The following is a 20446-nucleotide window of genomic DNA, read 5'->3' as shown; positions in this document are numbered from 1 at the left end:
ATATTGCAGCCAGTCGGTGACCTCGCTCTTTACCTGATCGTAACCTTTCAATTTAAACGTTTCACCTTCCTGCTGCAATATATCTGCATATCTTAACCATCTTGCAGACATATTAGGTCTCTTGTAGGCCTTGGCCTCCACCGGTGAAATCCATCTAGGAGTCTTTCTCTCTAACAAGTCTTTATATCTCGACCAAACCTGATACAGGGCTTTTCTAACAACATGATTTTTAAAAGTCTTGTGGACCTTAACCTTGTCATACCAAAGATAAGCGTGCCAACCAAACATATTGTCAAAGCCTTCCAAGTCTAACACATCAGTATTTTCCAGTTTAAACCAATCTTTCAACCAGCAAAAGGCCGCCGCTTCAAAATAAATCCTTAAGTCCGGCAAAGCAAAGCCTCCTCTCTCTTTAGAGTCTGTTAAAATCTTGAATTTAATTCTAGGCTTTTTTCCTTGCCATATGAATTTTGATAGGTCCTTTTGCCATGTTTTAAAACAGTCCAACTTGTCTAATATTGGAATGGCTTGAAATAAAAACAGCATCCTTGGTAAGACATTCATTTTCACAGCAGCTATTCTGCCCATTAATGAAAGTTTCAGTCTTGTCCATATCTCTAAGTCCTTTTTTATCTCGGTCCACAGCTTCTCATAATTGTCCTTGTACAGGTTCAGGTTTTTTGCTGTGAGGTTGATCCCTAGATATTTTACTTTCTTGGCAAAGTTGAGGCCAGTGGATTCTTGTAACTCTTGTATTTGTTCTGTTTTCATATTTTTGGTCAACACTTTGGTCTTCTGTTTGTTAAGTTTGAAGCCGGCTACATGCCCAAACTTCTCAATTAATTCCAATGCTTTGGGGACACTACTTTCAGGATCTTGTAGGGACATGGTGGTGCAAATCTTAGGTCTGAGCTACAAGAGTATGGTGTGAGTAATCTTGTTTTGGGCCTGCCAGAGGTTCCAGAGACTATTCTGGGTGATGCATCTTGTTTGTTTCACTTGGAAGCAAGGAAACTAGGCCAACCAGCAATTGACCTGAGGCCAAACTATTGGAACAGCTGGGTCATTTACCCACCCAGAGTGAGCAGCATTTGGCAGCAAGTGAATTGTGGTTAGAGAGTAGACTTTACATGTTGTAATCACACACTGAGATACACTTGTAGAGTAAGAAAATAACAAAAGTTGTTTATTATAGGAAGTAAATAACTTGCATAGAAACGTTTCTAGTTCTAACTTAACATACTATTATAGAATTTACAAAGGCAATCATGCTTGCTGCTTTGCAAGTTCCAAGGTGACACCTCAACTTGAGGTCTGAGAGAGAAGTGTGAGGAGCAGGAGGAAGGTATAAAACAGGATGCATCCTATCATTCAGTTAAACAACAAGGAGGTAAAGAAGTAAGCTGATAGGTTAAAGCAGTGGTTTTCAACCAGTGTGCCATGGCACCTGGGGTGCCTTGAATGATGGTCAGGGGTGCCGCAGGCAACACTGGCCTCTGGCCCCCTTTCTTTCCCTCTCTCCTCTGATGCCCTCTCACATCTCTGCCTCCCAAAGGCTTGCACAGCTATTTGTTGCACCAGCCCTAGCTACAAGCTCCATGGGCGAATGGTGCCTCTGGGGCTGTCCAGGGTGTGCTGGTTGTCAGGAGTTGAGGCGGCCTCTGACTAAGCAAGCAAGTGGGCGAGGGAGCCTAGCCAGGCAATCCACCAGCCCTTGTTGGGAATGGACAGACAGGTCCCACACCCCTGTGGGGCAGTGTGAGGAGGCCCATCTCTTTGGGGCGGGGGGGGGGGCAGCTCAGAGACCAGGGGCAGCTGCTGCCCAGAGGACTCCTAAAGAGAGGAGAGGAGGCTGAGGGAATACTCCACAAGGGAGGGTGTTCAAAAAACGGTGAGAGGCTGCCAGCTCTGGAGGAAGGGGTTACATAACTGGGCTCCTGAGCCCCATAGGGTTGCCGCCGAAAGTAGGCATTTGGTAAAAGGAGCCGTGGACTCAAAAAGGTTGGAAACCTCTGGGTTAAAGGTACAGGGATAGTCTGGGAATGTGGAGGTCCTTCACTTTTCCTGTCTTTACTCCATGCAAACCACTCTTCTGCAAGTTGAGTTGTACCCAAACGTCTAACACAAACCAACTCAGTGGTGGAACAGGGCAAGCATCCACCATGGAAAGGGATTCAGGCAGTTGGGCTGGAAAAACGCCCCTTGGAGAGCAGCCGCTTCTCAGAGCAGTTGACCTGGTGTACAGTTGACCAAAGCTAAACAGAGCAGTGGTTTGCAGGGGCGGATCTAATATGAAGCTAACGAAGCTATGTTCTGCCATTGCTTAAACACTCTTGAGGCAGACTGGGGACGTCTAAAGGAATGGGAAGCAAAACCAACGTAGTTTGATGCATACCATTCTTGCACCATGTGGATTTGACGTGGAATATCACACAGTTCAAAGCATCAGACAAAAGGCTAATCCATATTTATTGATGGCTTCTCACTTGTGGATCTGCAGGTGATTTGCCCCAACATCTTCAGGTGATGATCAACCTCCTTCGCTGTGAGGACAGGATCAAATTGGTAAGAGGCCTTGATCATTCCCCAACCCCCAGGTGTCTGGACCACAACTACTCTGCGGTGCTTGATAAAGGACTCACTTGTGAGAGAGTATGGCAGATCCGCAGATGGTGCTTAAAATCCAGGATAGTGAAGGCAGTATTTGAAGAAGAGCAGCCCTTGGAATCATTTTACTGACACAGTAATCCAGCTTGAGCCACAAGCCAGCTCAAAGCTGAGTGCAGTTTCTCCCATGGAAATCAAAGGGTGCTGCCTTGTTTGAATTGTGGTTTGAGCATCTGCACGGCTTCCTACTGTCTCTTGGGCACCATTCAAGATGCTGCTTCCTAAAAGGCCCCAAGCAGCCTATTTCAGAGCTGGGGTGGGGAAAGTGTAGCCCTCCAGAGCTTGCTGAGCTCCCATCAGCCCCAGGCCAGCATGGCCAGTGGTTAGGAATGATGGGAGTTGTTGTCCAGCAGCAGCCGGCGGGCCACCACAGGTCTTCTACCGCTCCTTTAGAGAGCATTTCCTCACTTCGTTAACAGAGCATGGCAAAAGTGTCAACCGCTTGGTGGGGTGCAAATCCATTTAAGCCACCCTCCCTTTTATCTCCTCAGAAACATACTTAGGTAAGCCAATACAGAGTTTGTGAAAATCTGAGGCATTGACTTGAAGAGGAACACCTGTAACTTTAATAGAGCAGAATATGAGCTCTCAGAGGCTGTTGTGAAGGAAGTGGGCACTGAGAACTGTCTTGCTGGTTTTTAGGCTGTGCGTCTGGAAAGTGTCTGGACAGACCGGGTGAGGTACATGGTGGTTGTCTATAGCACCGGACGCCAAGACACGGAGGAGAATATCCTGCTAGGAGTAGACTTTTCAAGCAAGGAGAGGTGAGTGCAGGTTTGGGGGGGGGATGCCACCAGCCTGTTGTTTTTTTTGTGGGGGCCGGAGATCATCCAAAAGAATTGCAGTAGAAGCCACACACTTAAACATAGTCTTATTTTAATGCAAAGGCTTAGGGTGTCAGTGACACTTGAATTGACAATAAAATATAAAAGATGTTCAGGTGTCATGTGTAGGGGCAAACTCTGGATACCTACTCCCACCCACAGCAAGAACACTCACCAGAAATCTGTGGCTGTTTGCTAAGGTGTCCTTCTCTAGAACACCAGCCCTGGGATGTTTGTGTGGGAATTGAAAGGCATATTGAAGATGTTAAACAAATGTGAGAGGCTCGGAGTTTTGGACTTGAACCAGAGCTCCTAGTCTGCTATCAAGATCAACACAGCCAGTCACTTTTCTCTGCTTAACCTGCTTCACAGGGAATATAAAATGGAGGCATTGTGGCAGGAAAGAGAACCACATATGCCACCCTGACAGAATAAAAATGTAATTAACAAATGCATGAAATCTGACCATTGTTTTGTTGAGGTCCACATGTGTTTGAAGCCTGTCAAATGTCATTTCTCTTTCTTGGTAGCAAAAGCTGCACCATCGGGATGGTTCTGCGTCTGTGGAGTGACACAAAGATTCATCTAGATGGTGACGGGTAAGAAACAAGAGCATTTTGGCAGCTAGCAAAATGAAGGTGATGTTAGGCAGAGCAGGTCTGCTGGGAAAGGCCACTTCATCAAACTCCGAGTTTTTTGTATAGATATATTTTAGCTACTGTTAAGGGTGTGTCTTTTTGGTACGCGACCAAACCCTCAACTTCTTATTGAATATACAGCTCTGTAGTTAGCAATACAACGTTATATAAACCTTATGAGAGCTTTGGTTATAAAGCAGTTTAAGAAGAAGAAAAGAAGAGTTTGGATTTGATATCCCGCTTTATCACTACCCTAAGGAGTCTCAAAGTGGCTAACATTCTCCTTTCCCTTCCTCCCCCACAACAAACACTCTGTGGGGTGAGTGGGGCTGGCTGAGAGACTTCAAAGAAGGTCACCCAGCAGCTGCATGTGGAGGAGTGGAGACGTGAACCCGGTTCACCAGATTACGAGTCTACCACTCCACCACACTGGCTCTCTATTAAGAATGAATAGTATTACTAACAGCAACTTGTGATGCATAGCCCTAAGAGTGTGAATGATTTCTTCTTCATAATAGTAATAACCACAGCGACAATAGCTTGCGATGCATGGCCCAGGAGCATAGAGTGATTTCTTCTCTCTGTTGGTCTCCTTGCTAGTGGGTTCAGTGTCAGCACGGCAGGAAGGATGCATATCTTCAAGCCTGTTTCAGTTCAAGCAATGTGGTGAGTAACTTTTTTCTTTTTCTTCAGCAGTTGACTCTTCTCATTCCCTTCTAGACGACAAAACGTAGCCTTTCACCTGCATTCAAGAGTGCCCCTACCTGGCAAACAGTCCCTGCCTTCCGCCCCCCAGAACAACTCAATCACTGAATTGCTGCAGTTGCTGGAGGGGGGGGGTCCTAGAAGGCTAGGCCAACTCTTGACCATAAATTATGATATAACTTAGCTCCTCTCTCTTTAGAAAAAGCACCAGAGGGAAACTAGATGGTTGAGATGAATAAATTGGAGCCATTCTTCCTTGTCCATCAAATCTGCCAGGCTTCAAACCCACCTTTACATTTTAGGTTTCTAAAGACAGGCTGGGAAATTGAATTTCTGTCTCATGGGAGAGTCTCAACACTCTGGTGTCTTGCTGAACCAGAGCATGAAGCTGGAATGGTAATTAACTTAGGAAGGCTAATAATGTGAGGAACAGGAGTACCCAGCATGAAGGAAAAGGTATATAAATTGTGCAGAAGCTTTGCAGTTGTAGAACACCAAGAAATGAAATCCATCCTTAAAACATTTTCATAGAACATCGCAGCTTTACCTTTCCCTGTAACCCTCTCCTGCACTCAGTCTTTTACAAAGCCTTAGTAGGATACAACCTAGGGCAGAGGAGGGATCTCAAGTTATACCAACCCTAATGATGAAGAACATAGGAAGCACACTTTCTCAGGTCTGCATAGCCCAGCATTTCCTCTTCTGACTGGCAGTGGTTCCCCTGTGTCTCAGACAAAGAAGAGTCAGTACAGTACAAATCCTTTATTCGACCGATAGTCAGAAAGAAGAAAAACATTTCTCAATACAAAATTATAGAACTAAAAACATCAGAGGGGTACACAATTAAAAAATAGGACAGCATTAGTAAACCTCATACAGATAATCCCACATCGAGACATTCGATTTTGCGCTTCCGACACTTGAGCGCCAGGAAGAGGAATTTAGCCACAGATAAGGCTATTTTCCCAGTGGGCTTATTCAGCAGATATGCTACCTGCCTTTCTCTTAATCGAGAGCTAAACTGGGATAAATATGGGGCTATGAGATACTGCCTTAAATCGTTATAAAAGGGACAACTCAGTAGAATGTGTTCTGTAGATTCTACCTCTCCTAAAGCACAATGGCACATTCTCTGATCATATGGAACTCCTCTAAATCTTCCCCTCAAAACCGCCGAATCAAGAACGTTCAGTCTGGCCGCAGTGAGAAGTCTGCAATATTCCACATAGTGGATATCTGCCAGGTAACGGGCTGGTGCAGCCCGATACACCTGCTCCCCCAGAAACATCCCAGGTTTCACGGGGCTATGTCCTCGTGTCTGGCGATATCCCCCAATCTCTGAGCGATCACCGCTTTAGCATGTCTATAAGTCATGGACTCTATATAAAGGGAGGACAGTCCGCACTTCTGCACTTCCTCCACCACCTCCCCTTCCCATGGTGATTTAAAATTATCCTTCAGTATCAGGGGGGCCAAACCCACCGGTCTAAAGCATAACTTGAGCCATAGCCATAATTTTGCCTTCAGGGCCACATACCTAAAGGCTTGGCAGCCGGTCTCTAGTCTCATGACCGCACCCGCAACGGAAGGGGGGATCCTGAGAATGGCCCTAAGGAATTGCGACTGGATAGATTCCAATCTTTCAAAATCTCTACGTGAACCCAAAGCAATGCCCACCAGTAGTAGTGGAAGGACTTTCATTTGGAAGAGTCTCAGGGCAACTTCCACTGTTTGTGCCTGTTTCTTGGCATACAGGGATCTAATCAGCAAGGCTGCTTTAGATGCATTTGTGGCTATATATTCTCTGTGTGCCAAGAAAGACCTGTTTGATCATACTACCTGGCCCAGGTATTTGAAGCAGCTAACCTGCTCTAGGGGAATACCATTAATCGACCACGAATGGAGTTTCGGTCGAGCAGCAAAGACCATTATTTTGGTCTTGGCATAATTAAGTTGGAGCTCATGTGGGATTTCGTATTCATGAAGTGCTCAAAGCATCCTCCTCAGCCCAATGGGGGAGATAGCTAAAAGGGCAGCATCGTCCGCATACAGGAGGACATTCAAAGCTCGGCCTGCTAATTTTGGAGGATGGAAAGCAGCATTGGGCATATGAGCCACTAGCGAGTTAATATAAAAATTGAACAGGGCAGGGGCAAGCAAACAGCCCTGTCTTACCCCCCTAGTGGTGGCAACCGGATTGGAAACTAACCCCTTATTATCTAACCTAATTCTCAAGAAGGTATTTGTATGCAGGTTGATAATCAGGAGAAGAAGACGGTGGTCGATAGATGTCGCTGCCAGTTTTGTCCATAGCTGGTTCCTGGGAATTTGGTCAAAGGCTTGCTTAAAGTCAATAAAGGCGACATGGAGAGCTTTTGGGCCTTTGCCAGCATACTTGTCAGCCAAATGGTCCAGGATTAGAATTTGGTCTGTTGTCGATCTTCCAGGGCGAAAACCCGCCTGTTCCTCTGCGATGATATTGTTGCTCTCCATCCAGATCGTTAGTTTGTTGAGCAAGTAGACAAAGAAGAGTCTTCCACAGCCCTTCCTGGAAAGTCTAGAGATTGAACCCAGCTCCTTCTGCCTGCAAAGGAGGCTCTTTCTATCTTCAGTGCCTCCCCGATCTCATCTTTTCACCTTTGTTCATGCATGTGTCCCTTGCTGTTTGCTAATTGTATAATTGCCATGGGGAAACAGAGGCCGTGACTTGAGAACAATTTTCACACTTTCAGGTTATTGAGTGATAACCACAGCTGTCCTGTGAACAACTTGCTGTTTGACCCCACCTGTTAATATCCTACACCCAGTCAAGTGTTTTGCCTGAGGCTAGGTGGAACAGAGCCACCTTGAGCCATCTGTTATCTTGTCACCTAACAAGCTCACAGCTAACAGGCTTCCATGGTGCTCACAGGGGACTTTTGCACATTGGCTTACTTTCCGGTGTGCTTCCAGTCCAGCTCAGCATGGCCTATGTCTGTATTGCTCACATGCAAAAAGAGTGCCCAGAGGAGGCCTGGAGAGGGCAACACCCCCCTCAGAATATTAAGGGCTGGCGCAGGCATGGGCCCAGCCACCAGTGGATTATGTTCTTGCCCTGCACTTAATCGCTTTGCATGTTACCAAGGCCCAGTTTATAGACACAAACCATGTGGTGGTCCTGCTTGAAATGCATGGGTGTGGAAACTGCTCTTTGTGGTGAAAGATTGGTGGGAAGGGCCTCCTGAAATTTCAACCACACCAGTGCATACAGCAGGGGGTGGGGCCAGGCATTGCAGCCATGTGGGTGGTGTTTCTGGAAAACATCCTTCCTGCCACATTAAGCAGTAGTTCTTGCACAGGGATCCCCATGAATGCCTCCTTGGGTTCCATGGTGGTACAGAGGAGAGAAATGTAATCAACAAATAACTCGCTGTACCTGCTACTTGGCCTCTGTCGTCCTGTGCCAGTGACAGGGATGGTGCAACTCCTGTGCCTTTATGGGATGGGAGAAAATCCAAAGTGTGAAACGTCTTCCATAATTACACCCCACTTCTGGGAAAGCATCACCTAATAATTCTGCTTCAGATGCCTAAAACTGTTAATCTTGCATCTTAATTCAGTAAAACCAGTTAGCATGGATTCTGATTTCAAACCTATATTTTTTTTGGTTTCGTTTTTGGTATTCTAGTTGTATTTATCATATGCTTGTAAATTGCATTGAGACTTATCTGAAGGTAATTAGAGGATTTGACAAATTCATGGAAGAGATTAAGAATATCATTGGCTGTTAGCCAGGATTGCTATGCTCTGCCCTCCACAGCTGGAGGCAGTAGAAGCTTCTGAATATTAGTTGCTGGAAACTGCAGGAAGAAAGAGTGCTGTTGTGCTTGGGTCCTGCTTGTGGGTTTCCTTTTTTTTTTTTTACAAAGATTTTATTGGTTTTCCACACAAACAAATACACACACAATAAAAGACATACAACAACAAATATAACAATCAATACAAAAATAACAACAATACAAAAATACAAACCTATACTGGAACACCAACATTCCTTTCACTAATTTTAAAAAAATACTTAATTTCAGATCTTCTTGGGGGACTTCCCCCATTTTCTCTCTCCCATGCTTCCAAATCTAATTTACTTTATTAACTTCTCATCTTTGAAATTTAAATCCATTACCATCTAAATATTCAAATATAATTTCTTAATATATAGTATAACTTCACAATACAAATTACTTCTTCTAAAATCAATTCTTAAACATCTTATTTTACTAAAACTGCTGCTAATAGTCAATCCAAATATTCCTTCAATAATTCAAATCAGAATTTTCTTAACACACCGATTTCAGGGTACCATGGTAAGCCATCCTAATACATTTTTTATAAACATTTTACCCTATCCCTCTTCTGTCCATTTTCCTTCACCATCTCGGGATCACCCACCCGACTTCTCTCCACCACCTTCCATCATTGTCCAGAATGTCCTCTTTTTCTTTATAACCGAAAATCAACAAATAGTCCGCAGATATCCTTGCAGAGAACTCCAGGGGGAACAAACCGTCATCTTCCAGCATCTCCGTTTCTAACTTCCAGTCATTTTCAAATTGTAGTTTCCACAAATCTTTTCCCTTCATTTCTGGGCTCTCACCCCAGAAATCGGATATAATATGTCCTTCAACCCTGGGCCTCTCACACCACCAGGATTTCCCTTCTTTTTGGAGTTGCATAGTCACTTTATATTGTTGCTCAAATAAATCCTCAAGTTCCCTGGCAAGGTTTTCTTCAGGTTTAAAAAAGTTCTCAAAAGTTCTTGTTGCTAAAAACATTCCATCAGCATCTTGCTTCAGCAATTCTAATTTCTGGTTTAGCAATTCTAACTTCAGAAAAATTATCCTTTGTTCGTGGGTCATACCCGGATCTAACACCAACTTAAAAACGAAACCAAGCATGGTAGAAGTAGGCATGGGGTATCAAGTTTCAGTACTTTTCCATCTTTAACCACCAGTCTCCACCACAAATCTCCGCCGCCATTTTCCCCTAAATCGGGGTGAAAAGATTATAATCCAACGTTTAAAGGAAGAAATACTTCCAACTTCTTAGTTCCCCTAACGGGGATTCAGCCGATCAGACTTGTCAAAAGAGCTCCGTAGAAACACTGTTTCCGCTTATGCAGCAGCAGTTAGAAACATTGTTTTTCTCCCACTCTGCAGGGAGAGGAACGGGCTTCCTTTTTGCGTTCCTCCCAGAGAGCCAATTATCAAAATTTGGTCAAATAACCTCCGTACTCATGGCTTACGGGGTTCTCCTTCTTTTTCTTCAATTTCAGAAAGAACGATGCGCTCGTTGCGGGCGGCTGCCGCCACTTCGCCGACCCGGTTAGGGCATAGCCTCCACAGCCCCGCGCCGTTGTCCCTTCACTCCCGACCCCCTTTTACAAGGGGATCGGGAGAAGGGTTCAGCACGATTTTGGGCCAGCTGGAGTGCCCATGCCGCGGGACGCTTGACCCGCGGTTTAGCAGAGCCCCGCTGTGCGGTAGCGGGGCTCCTACCCCCGGGAGGCCAGGGTCGTTTCACTGCCGAAACGACCCTCGACCGTCCGCAATGGCGGCGGCGCCGGAAGTCCCTGCTTGTGGGTTTCCATGGGCATCTGGCTGGCCACTGTGACAACAGGGTGCTGGACTAGTTGGGCTCCCTTTTGTCTGATCCAGTAGGCTCTTTTATGTTCTTAATTTATAAATTCAACAGTTCAGCCATAGTGAAACTTTGTCGCTGTTAATGTTTGCTCCTCTGCAGATTGTTTTATCAGTCCCTCTGCCTCCCCCCATTCCTGTGTCCTTGGCGCTTGGGCAATTTTTCTCTCTCTTTGGGTTTCCATGCTTGCAGGTCCGCCTTGCAGATCCTCCACAAGGCTTGTGAGGTGGCTCGGAGGCACAATTACTTCCCTGGCGGGATGGCGCTCGTCTGGGCCACGTACTACGAGAGCTGCATTGCCTCCGAGCAAAGCTGCATCAATGAGTGGAACGCCATGCAGGACTTGGAGTCCACACGCCCCGACTCGCCAGCTCTATATGTGGACACGTGGGTCCTCCCCTTTTGGTTTTGGTCTGAGGTGTTCTGACTAGAGAAATCCCACATATAGAAGGGTCCTTATATTCATCAGGGAGAGGATATCGGTAACTGTTAGCCCCGTGAGCTATGCTCTGCCTTCATAGTCACTAATGCTTCTGAATACCAGTTTCTCAAAGCCACAGAAGGGGAGAAGGCTCTTGTGCTGAGGTCCTGCTTGCAGGTTTCCCATAATGGGCATCTATTTGGCCACTGTGAGAAGAGGAGGCTGAACTAGATGGGCCATTTGCCTGATCCAGCGGGCTCTCCTTCTTAGAGTTAAATGTGAAAACCAATCCTGGGCATAAATTGTGCTTGGTGGCTCTACAATTCTGGGGGAAATTATGTGTTCTTTCCCCTCCCCCACCTCTAATCCAGGATGAAACTGTGGAAAACAAGAAGGGGATAGTATATGTAGGATTTTGATAGGTACTTGAGTGTATTTGGGGAAATACCGTATTTTTCGCTCCATAAGACACACTTTTTCCCCTCCTGAAAAGTAAGGGGAAATATCTGTGTGTCTTATTGAGCGAATGGTGGTCCCTGAAGCTGAATTGCCCAGGGGCCAAAAGAGGATCGTGCTTTTTATTTTACGAAGAGAAAAGGGGGTGTTGAAAGGACCCCACTCAGCAGCTGATCAGCAAGAGATCGGGAGAGAGATAAGAGTCCCCGGCTCCCTTTCAGCTCCGCCCTCCATTGTTGAATGTGCTGCAGAGGGAGGGTGTTTGTTTTCCCCAGTGACGTGTGACTGGCTGATTAGATTATCTGTCTGGAAACTGTAGAAAAGTCTCCCTTTCCTTTAGAAGCTGCAGAAATGTGAGTTGAACCCCATAAAAATGGGGCTTTTCCTCTTTGCTTTTCCCCCTTTGCAAAAAAGCTGCAAAACTTTTAGCTGATCCTCAAAAAAACAGAGTTTTTCCCTTTGCAAAAAGAGCTGCAAAACTTTTAGCTGATCCTCAAAAAACCAGGGCTTTTCCCTTTGCAAAAAAAGCTGCAAAACTTTTAGCTGATCCTCAAAAAAACAGGGCTTTTCCCTTTGCAAAAAAGAAGCAAAACATTTAGCTGATCCTCAAATGCAGCTCTGTGGAGGAACAAGATGGTGGCCCAAGGGTATTTTCACTGCTTAGCTACTGAAAGCACTACACATCCAGTCTGCTTGAATCTTCAGCAAACACTGACTTTGTAGCCTGAGTTTAGCGTTTCTTTCACATGATTGCTTTTGCAATGAAAGCAGAAGTTCCTGGGTTCCCAGGGAACAGCTCTTCATTGGGAGTCAGGCTCTGTGGTTCACAGCCCCACATATTTCTTTGCTGGTAAACTCCCATCTCCCTTTCTTGCCTTTCCAGACCAACTGAGAGGGAGCGGGCAGAACGCCACATCAAGGCCAAACTCCGAAGTATTATGATGAGCAAAGATCTGGAGAACGTAACCTCTAAAGAAGTAAGCAGGGCCTCTGGTGGCCTGTCCTGGGACTGCCTTGCTTCCTTTGCTGCCTAGTAAACAAATTTGGAGGCCCTATATTGTTGTTACTACTATTGTTGCAGTGTGATGCGGTGGTAGGAATGTCTGACTACGACCTGGGAGAGACCAGGGTTCAAATCCCCATGTGGCCATGAAGTTCTCTGGCTGACCATGGTCCAGTCACTGCCTCTCTCAGTCCAACCTACCTGAGGAGGCGGAGAACCACGGACACCTCCTTGTGCTTCCCCCCTCCCTTGCAGATAATTATGTTTAGATAGTTTGAACCTTGAGGATGACTCCTTGACTTACTTTCCCTCCATGACATTCTAACCTAGTTGTTACTGTTGTGTTGGTGATCCGTTCCCACAGCTGAGGGGCTTCCCAGGATCTTGACCTTGGGGGGACCTCCCTTTGGTATCAACTGTAAGGTGCCACCTCACTAGTTGAAGAGTGTTCTGCTCTAGTAGCTCTGAGAACAGTTTCTGCCTAGGAGCCTGAAAGTACTTCTCTCTGTTGATGGGGGCTCCTACTGCTGACAACCCTTGACACCATAGTTGAGCATCTGCACTGGCTGCCCATCTACAACAACTTAAGTCCAGGGTACACCAGGAAGTGCCTGAACCCTGACATCCCAGTACAGTCACTGGGATCATCTGCAGGAGCATCACTGGTCGTTCCCCAAGTTGGCGAGGCTCATTTGACAACAAGAAGAAACTGAGCCTTTGGTGTCATTGGCCCAGCTGTGGGGAACACTAGAGATTCAGCCGGCACCTTCGGTGTCAATTTTTAAAAGCTTTTCTATCAGGTCTATGCAGGCAATTAAGAATACATATTTCCACGATAGCCAGCTGATTTCTTATTTTAATTTTTTAATGTCTCTTTTATGGTATGGTTTTTTGTACAATATTTGTAAACTGCTTTTTATGAACAGCAGTATATAAATGTTTTTTTAATAAATATGTAAATGTGGTACATAAGAAGCTGCTCTTGTCCATCTAGCCCAGGATTGTCTCCTGAGGCCTCAGGAAGAGAAAGGGCCTTTCTTGACTCATGGTGCCTGATCCTCTTAACAGGAGGTGCCAGAGGTTGGACCTGGGGCTTCCTTCACACTGAATAGTGACTCCCTTCATGGCCAGTCCACATTCAGGTGGATTGTCCACCTTCCTCACTCTGCCACTCTCTTGCCCGTGTAGATACGGAATGAGCTGGAGAAGCACATGAGCTGCAACTTGAAGGAGTTCAAAGAGTTCATTGACAATGAGATGCTGCTAATCCTGGGGCAGATGGACAAGCCCTCTCTCATTTTTGACCATCTGTACCTGGTAAGTTGCCAAGCAGGTGAGCCCAATCATTTGACAGCCTTTGCCACGAACACCTCTGGGGTGCTGCTTTTGTTGTGTGTCTTGACTCTAGTGTGGTTCTTCCAGGGTTCCGAGTGGAATGCCTCCAACCTGGAGGAGCTACGGGGCTCTGGGTGAGTACCATGTTTTCCAGCTCCTCAGTTAGCTGGTAATTCCTGGCCACTGATGCTCATCTTTTGAAACATCCATGGGGGACATGTTGGCTCTGTGCCAAAACTAGCTGCTGTGCATTTCATGCTGACTTGTCAATGTTTGATGCTGGTACTTCGGAATTAAGTATTTATTTTTCCACCCTAACTTCAGACTGCAACTTAATACTCCAAGGTATGAATGCTGAGGCTCAACCAGGTTAATCTTTGTGTCTTCCTCTAACTTTCACAATTGGTTCTGATCAAATCATTTTGAGTTCTGCTGCATTTTAAGGCAGCACAAAGGAGGCCTTGGCTGAGTCGAGAAGAGGTGGCAAATTGGCCAGTTTGATTTTTAACAGGTAGTTTAGGAGAGAGAATTTCATCAAGTGCAGGTTCTCTTGTTGTGGTGTGGCAGCGCTGGGAGAAACTGCACATGCTAAAATTCCTCATCCTGCGCTGCTGGCATAAGTCCCTGGAGCCTTGTCCTCTCTTGGGGGTTAGGGTTAGGGGGGTTGGCCTAGATGACCCTTGGAAGCCATTCCAACTCTATAGTTCTATGATTCACAGGGTGGGTAAGCGAGGCTTCTAGGTCTCCAGGGAGAGTTTCAGTGTCCAGCACAGCTCTTTTTCCTACCCCATAATAGAGTGCATTATGCAAACAAGTAAAATGCAAACAAGTAAAGCGAAACAGGAAGATGTCTGCATATGTCATGAAAGATGCAGAACTTGAGGTTTTCCTAGTGCAGAATTTCTGTTGTTACAAACCAGGCAATGGCCTTGTGACAGGGAGAAATGCTGCTGTTTTCCCTGCCCCCACCACCATGACAAAACCACAGTCTTTTATAAAACTGTTGTTACAACAGTAAACAACACATAACTTGCCCTGATAAAATTACAGGCTTTTCTCATGCTATGTAACAAAGTTTCATTTGATTACTCTAAAAGATCACGCCACACTTTTGCATGAGTGTTGGGTGGATTCCTGCCACAGTCTGAACAGTTCATGTATTCAATAAACATCTGCCATATGTTATAAAAGGAATAGTTTGTGTTTGCCCTTTGCTGCTCTCACCTGGCATGTTAGTTGTTCAGCCAATGCTATTGACCATACCAAGAACCACTGTTCAGCCCAATGCCAGTTTCCCAGCATCTGGCTCCATATGGGCAGCAGTCAATAGAAAGGCCAAGAGGTCATCATTTGGGTAATCTTAAGCGGGTGGGATTGTAAATCCAAGTGGTGCTAGTGCAGGAGACATTTCAGCTGTTTTGCACAAACATTGTTTTGATCTGTTCCTATGTTTACAGTGTTGACTACATCTTAAATGTCACAAGGGAGATCGACAATTTTTTCCCTGGCTTGTTTGCATACCACAACATCAGGGTCTATGATGAAGAGACCACCGACCTCCTTGCTCACTGGAACGAGGCCTACCATTTCATCAACAAAGCCAAGTAAGCTGATGCACAGAAGGGACACTTTTCCGTATGCCGTGTTCATAGAATCATAGAATCATAGAGTTGGAAGAGACCACAAGGGCCATCCAGTCCAACCCCCTGCCAAGCAGGAAACACCATCAAAGCATGCCTGACAGATGGCTGTCAAGCCTCTGCTTAAAGACCTCTAAAGGAGACTCCACCACACTCCTTGGCAGCAAATTCCACTGTCGAACAGCTCTTACTGTCAGGAAGTTCTTCCTAATGTTTAGGTGGAATCTTCTTTCTTGTAGTTTGAATCCATTGCCCCGTGTCCGCTTCTCTGGAGCAGCAGAAAACAACCTTTCGCCCTCCTCTATATGACATCCTTTTATATATTTGAACATGGCTATCAGATCACCCCTTAACCTTCTCTTCTCCAGGCTAAACATACCCAGCTCCCTAAGCCGTTCCTCATAAGGCATCGTTTCCAGGCCTTTGACCATTTTAGTTGCCCTCCTCTGGACATGTTCCAGCTTGTCAGTATCCTTCTTGAACTGTGGTGCCCAGAACTGTACACAGTATTCCAGGTGAGGTCTGACCAGAGCAGAATATAGTGGTACTATTACTTCCCTTGATCTAGATGCTATACTCCTATTGATGCAGCCCAGAATTGCATTGGCTTTTTTAGCTGCTGCATCACACTGTTGACTCATGTCAAGTTTATGGTCTACCAAGACTCCTAGATCCTTTTCACATGTACTGCTCTCAAGCCAGGTGTCACCCATCCTGTATCTGTGCCTTTCATTTTTTTTGCCCAAGTGTAGTACTTTACATTTCTCCCTGTTAAAATTCATCTTGTTTGCTTTGGCCCAGTTCTCTAGTCTGTTAAGGTCATTTTGAAGTGTGATCCTGTCCTCTGGGGTATTAGCCACCCCTCCTAATTTGGTGTCATCTGCAAACTTGATCAGGATACCCTCAAGCCCATCATCCAAGTCATTGATGAAGATGTTGAATAAGACTGGGCCCAAGACAGAACCCTGTGGCACCCCACTAGTCACTTCTCTCCAGGATGAAGAGGAGCCATTAATGAGTACCCTTTGGGTTCGGTCAGTCAGCCAGTTACAAATCCACTGAATGGTAACATTGTCTAGTCCGCATTTTACCAGCTTCTTTACGAGAATATCATGGGGCACCTTGTCAAAGGCCTTGCTGAAATCAAGATAGGCTACATCCACAGCATTCCCTTCATCTACCAGGCTTGTAATTTTGTCAAAAAATGAGATCAGATTGGTCTGACATGACTTATTTTTCAGAAACCCATGCTGACTTTTAGTGATCACAGCGTTCCTTTCTAGGTGCTCACAGACCGTTTGCTTAATGATCTGCTCTAGAATCTTTCCTGGTATTGATGTCAGGCTGACTTGGCAGTAATTGTTTGGGTCTTCTCTTTCCCCCTTTTTGAAAATAGGGACAACATTTGCCCTCCTCCAGTCTGCCGGTACTTCGCCAGTTCTCCAGGAATTCTCAAAGATTACTGCCAGTGGTTCTGAAATCACCTCTGGCAGTTCTTTTAATACTCTTGGATGCAGTTCATCTGGCCCTGGAGACTTGAATACATCTAAACTAGCCAAGTATTCTTGTATTACCTCCTTACTTATTCTGGGCTGTGTTTCCCCTGCTGAATCATCTGCCCCATATTCTTCAGGTTGGGCATTGTTTTCTTTTTTTGAGAAGACTGAGGCAAAGAAGGCATTGAGGAGTTCTGCCCTTTCTCTGTCTCCTGTTCGCATTTCACCATCTCCTCTAAGTGATCCCACTGTTTCATTGTTCTTCCTTTTGCTACGGACATACCCATAAAAGCCCTTTTTATTGCTTTTAACCTCTCTAGCAAGTCTGAGTTCATTCTGTGCTTTAGCTTTTCTGACTTTGTCTCTACACTTGCTGGCTATTTGTTTGAATTCCTCTCTGGTGACTTCCCCCTTTTTCCATTTTTTGTACATATCCCTTTTAAATCTTAAATCAGTTAAAAGTTCTTTAGATAGCCACCCTGGCTTCTTTAGGCACCTTCCATGTTTTCGTCTCATTGGTACTGCTTGAAGTTGTGCTTTTAATATCTCCCTTTTAACAAACTCCCATCCATCATGAACTCCCTTCCCTTTTAGTATTACTGACCATGGGATCACTCCCAGCATTTCCCTAAATTTTCTGAAGTCAGCTTTCTTAAAGTCTAGAATTTGAGTCTTAGTATGCTTGGTTGCTCCTTTCCGCTGTATAATAAACTCCAGAAGAGCATGATCACTCCCACCTAATGATCCTGCCACTTCTACCCCACTTACCAAGTCATCACTATTGGTTAAGACCAGATCTAAAATGGCTGATCCTCTTGTTGCTTCTCCCACTTTCTGGACAATGAAATTGTCTGCAAGGCCAGTGAGGAATCTGTTCAACCTTGTGCTCTTGGCTGAGTTTGACATCCAACAAATATCAGGATAGTTGAAATCCCCCATTACTACTATCTCACTTCCTTTTGAATACTTGGTCATCTTTTCCAGGAAAGCATCATCTGTGTCCTCAGTTTGGCTTGGCGATCTGTAGTAAACTCCCACAATGAGATCACTGTTATTTTTCTCTCCCTTAATTTTGACCCAGATACTCTCAGTTTGGCTTTGAAGTTTTAAATCCTGGATCTCTTCACAGGTATACACATCCCTGACATATAATGCCACCCCTCCTCCTTTCCTGTTTGGTCTATTTCTCTGAAATAGATTGTATCCCTCTATTACTACATTCCAATCATGAGACTCATCCCACCAGGTTTCAGTGATGCCTATTATGTCATATTTAGTTTGGTGTACCAAGACCTCAAGTTCATCTTGTTTATTTCCCATGCTCTGTGCATTAGTATACAGACATTGAAGACCATTGATCATTCCCCCTAGTCTCTTATTTAAGGATTTTTCCTTCCCACTACTAGGTCTGCATGCTGTTTGCTCCATTTGGTTCTTGACATTTGGATGATTGTCTTCAGCACTTGATACTCCTACCTTCAGGACCACTATCTCCCTCCCCCACATAAGTCAGTTTAAAGCCCTCCTGATGAGGTTTTTGAGATTGTTGGCGAAAACATTCCTCCCAACCTTTGTGAGGTGCAGCCCATCTCTTGCCAGAAGTCCATCTTCAAGAAACTTCAGACCGTGATCTAAGAATCCAAACCGTTCCTGCTGGCACCATTTGCGAAGCCAGGTGTTCACTTCCCCTATTTTTCTCTCTCTCCCTGGGCCACGCCGTTCAACTGGGAGGACAGATGAGATGACGATTTGTGCATTTAATTGCTTCAACTTCCTGCCCAGAGCCTCATAATCACTTTTGATCTTCTGGAGGCTATGGCTTGCAGTGTCATTGGTTCCCACATGGACCAAAAGGAAGGGGTATTTGTCAGTGGGTTTTATGATTCCTTGCAGCTGCTCTGTTACATCTTGGATCTTGGCCCCGGGGAGACAGCACACCTCTCGAGACATCTTGTCAGGCCCACAGATCACTGCTTCTGTACCCCTCAGTAAGGAATCCCCTATCACCACTACACGCCTCCTCTTAGGCTTGGTTGGGATTCTTCCATGTGCAGTCCCTTCCAAAGTCTTTTGCACAATCCCAGAGGACTGACTGTGCTGCTCGTCTTCATATTCCTCATCAACTGTGATGAGGGAGAGGTCCTCAAATGAAGTCTGTTCTTCATCCTCCATGCCAAGGGAGAGCACATCAAAACGATTGCGTAGCTCCAAACACTCAGAGCGATCCCTGGGCTTTCTACTTCTTTGAGTCACGTTCCTCCATACATCTGGCTCCTGTGTTGGGGAACTGTCCTCCTCCTCAGGGATGTGCCCTGACTCCCCCTTGGTGCAGACAGTGTGCTCTGCTGTATCCATGAAAAGCTCCAGTTCCTTAATTTTCTGAAGTGTAGATATACGGGCCTCAAGTTGCTGGACCTTGTCTTCTAGTAGGGCAGCCAACTTGCAATTGCTGCAGGTGTAGCTGCCTACATCCTTTGGCAAGAAGACAAACATTGCACAGGAATTGCAGGTGACTACGGTTGTCCCCTCACCCTCCATCCTGAAAAGCTTGAAGTCAGGACAAAAAGGAAACCTAGGACTGCCCCAATAAACGTTCGAGACCAGTTACCCTTTATCTAAAGGATGGGTCAAACTGCGCGCGCCAATAGGCGCGCGCCGCTGCCCTCCAAGCACTGACTAGCTCCGCCCACAGCTAGTCTTAATCACAAACAAACTTAATCACAAACAGCCAGAAACAAACACACACACAAGCCTGGATAGTCCCACAATTCCCAGAGGCGGAAGCCCTAGAAAACAAGCACACAAACAAATAAGGAACAATTAAGCACACAAACTTAATCACACACAGCCCCAAAAAGACAAACCCACAAAACCTACAGAGTGTCCCTGAAGCTCAGCTCACCTTGTGCTCCCTCCTCAACTGCTGCCCTCCAGGCACTGACTAGCTCCGCCCACAGCTAGTCTTAATCACAAACAAACTTAATCACACACAGCCAGAAACAAACACACACACAAGCCTGGATAGTCCCACAATTCCCAGAGGCGGAAGCCCTTGTGCTCCCTCCTCAACTGCTGCCCTCCAGGCACTGACTAGCTCCGCCCACAGCTAGTCTTAATCACAAGGGAGCGATGAGGGAAGCCCTGTTCTGGGAGCAATGAGGGAAGCCCTGTTCTGGGTGCTGGGAGAGCCTCACTGTGGTGCATACAGCCCAGTGCTCTGCCTCCAAACAGAAGGGCAGCTTCACCAGCAAAGTTTACAAGAAAGGCAGGATGGCACCAGTCATGCCCAGGCAGCTACCATGTCCCTGGTGTCCTGCTGGTGAAAATAAAGGTTCCCTTGCTGTGAGGTTCGTGTGATGGTGCTTACGAGTAACGAAGCAGGAACCCAAACAGTCTTTTGGCAGTTTTATTGTGCAAACTATTTACAGTGCAGAGCTACAAAAAGCATGTCTGTCTCAGTCGCTGGCAGAATCCGGGAGTGGCCCCTTCCGGCTCCTTCCCCAGCGTAAGAACTTCGGCACCCCAAGTCTCCTCCTACCCTCCTTGCATTTCACCCCTCTGCGCAGTTGGGGTGCCGGAAATGGC

At 45.8% G+C, this 20446-nt stretch overlaps 1 protein-coding gene across 3 annotated transcripts in view; it reads left to right on the top strand.

Moving 5' to 3' along the window:
• Nucleotides 1-20446, top strand: part of SSH1 (slingshot protein phosphatase 1) — a 63993-nt gene that overhangs the window by 30776 nt on the left and 12771 nt on the right. For 2 of the 3 annotated variants that reach the window (XM_033168908.1, XM_033168910.1), the window contains 9 exons: nt 2501-2565; nt 3310-3431; nt 4022-4090; nt 4730-4795; nt 10703-10897; nt 12271-12364; nt 13579-13707; nt 13813-13859; nt 15183-15329. In XM_033168908.1, coding sequence (XP_033024799.1) covers nt 2501-2565; nt 3310-3431; nt 4022-4090; nt 4730-4795; nt 10703-10897; nt 12271-12364; nt 13579-13707; nt 13813-13859; nt 15183-15329 — 934 coding nt within the window. The remainder of the gene's footprint in view (nt 1-2500; nt 2566-3309; nt 3432-4021; nt 4091-4729; nt 4796-10702; nt 10898-12270; nt 12365-13578; nt 13708-13812; nt 13860-15182; nt 15330-20446) is intronic. The other variant, XM_033168909.1, reaches the window with a different exon arrangement.

This window comes from Lacerta agilis, chromosome 14 (assembly GCF_009819535.1).
Source record: "Lacerta agilis isolate rLacAgi1 chromosome 14, rLacAgi1.pri, whole genome shotgun sequence".
Classification (NCBI taxonomy): Eukaryota; Metazoa; Chordata; class Lepidosauria; order Squamata; family Lacertidae; genus Lacerta; species Lacerta agilis.
The sequence above is the reverse complement of the archived record's forward strand: the minus strand, read 5'-3'. Positions and strand labels throughout refer to the sequence as shown.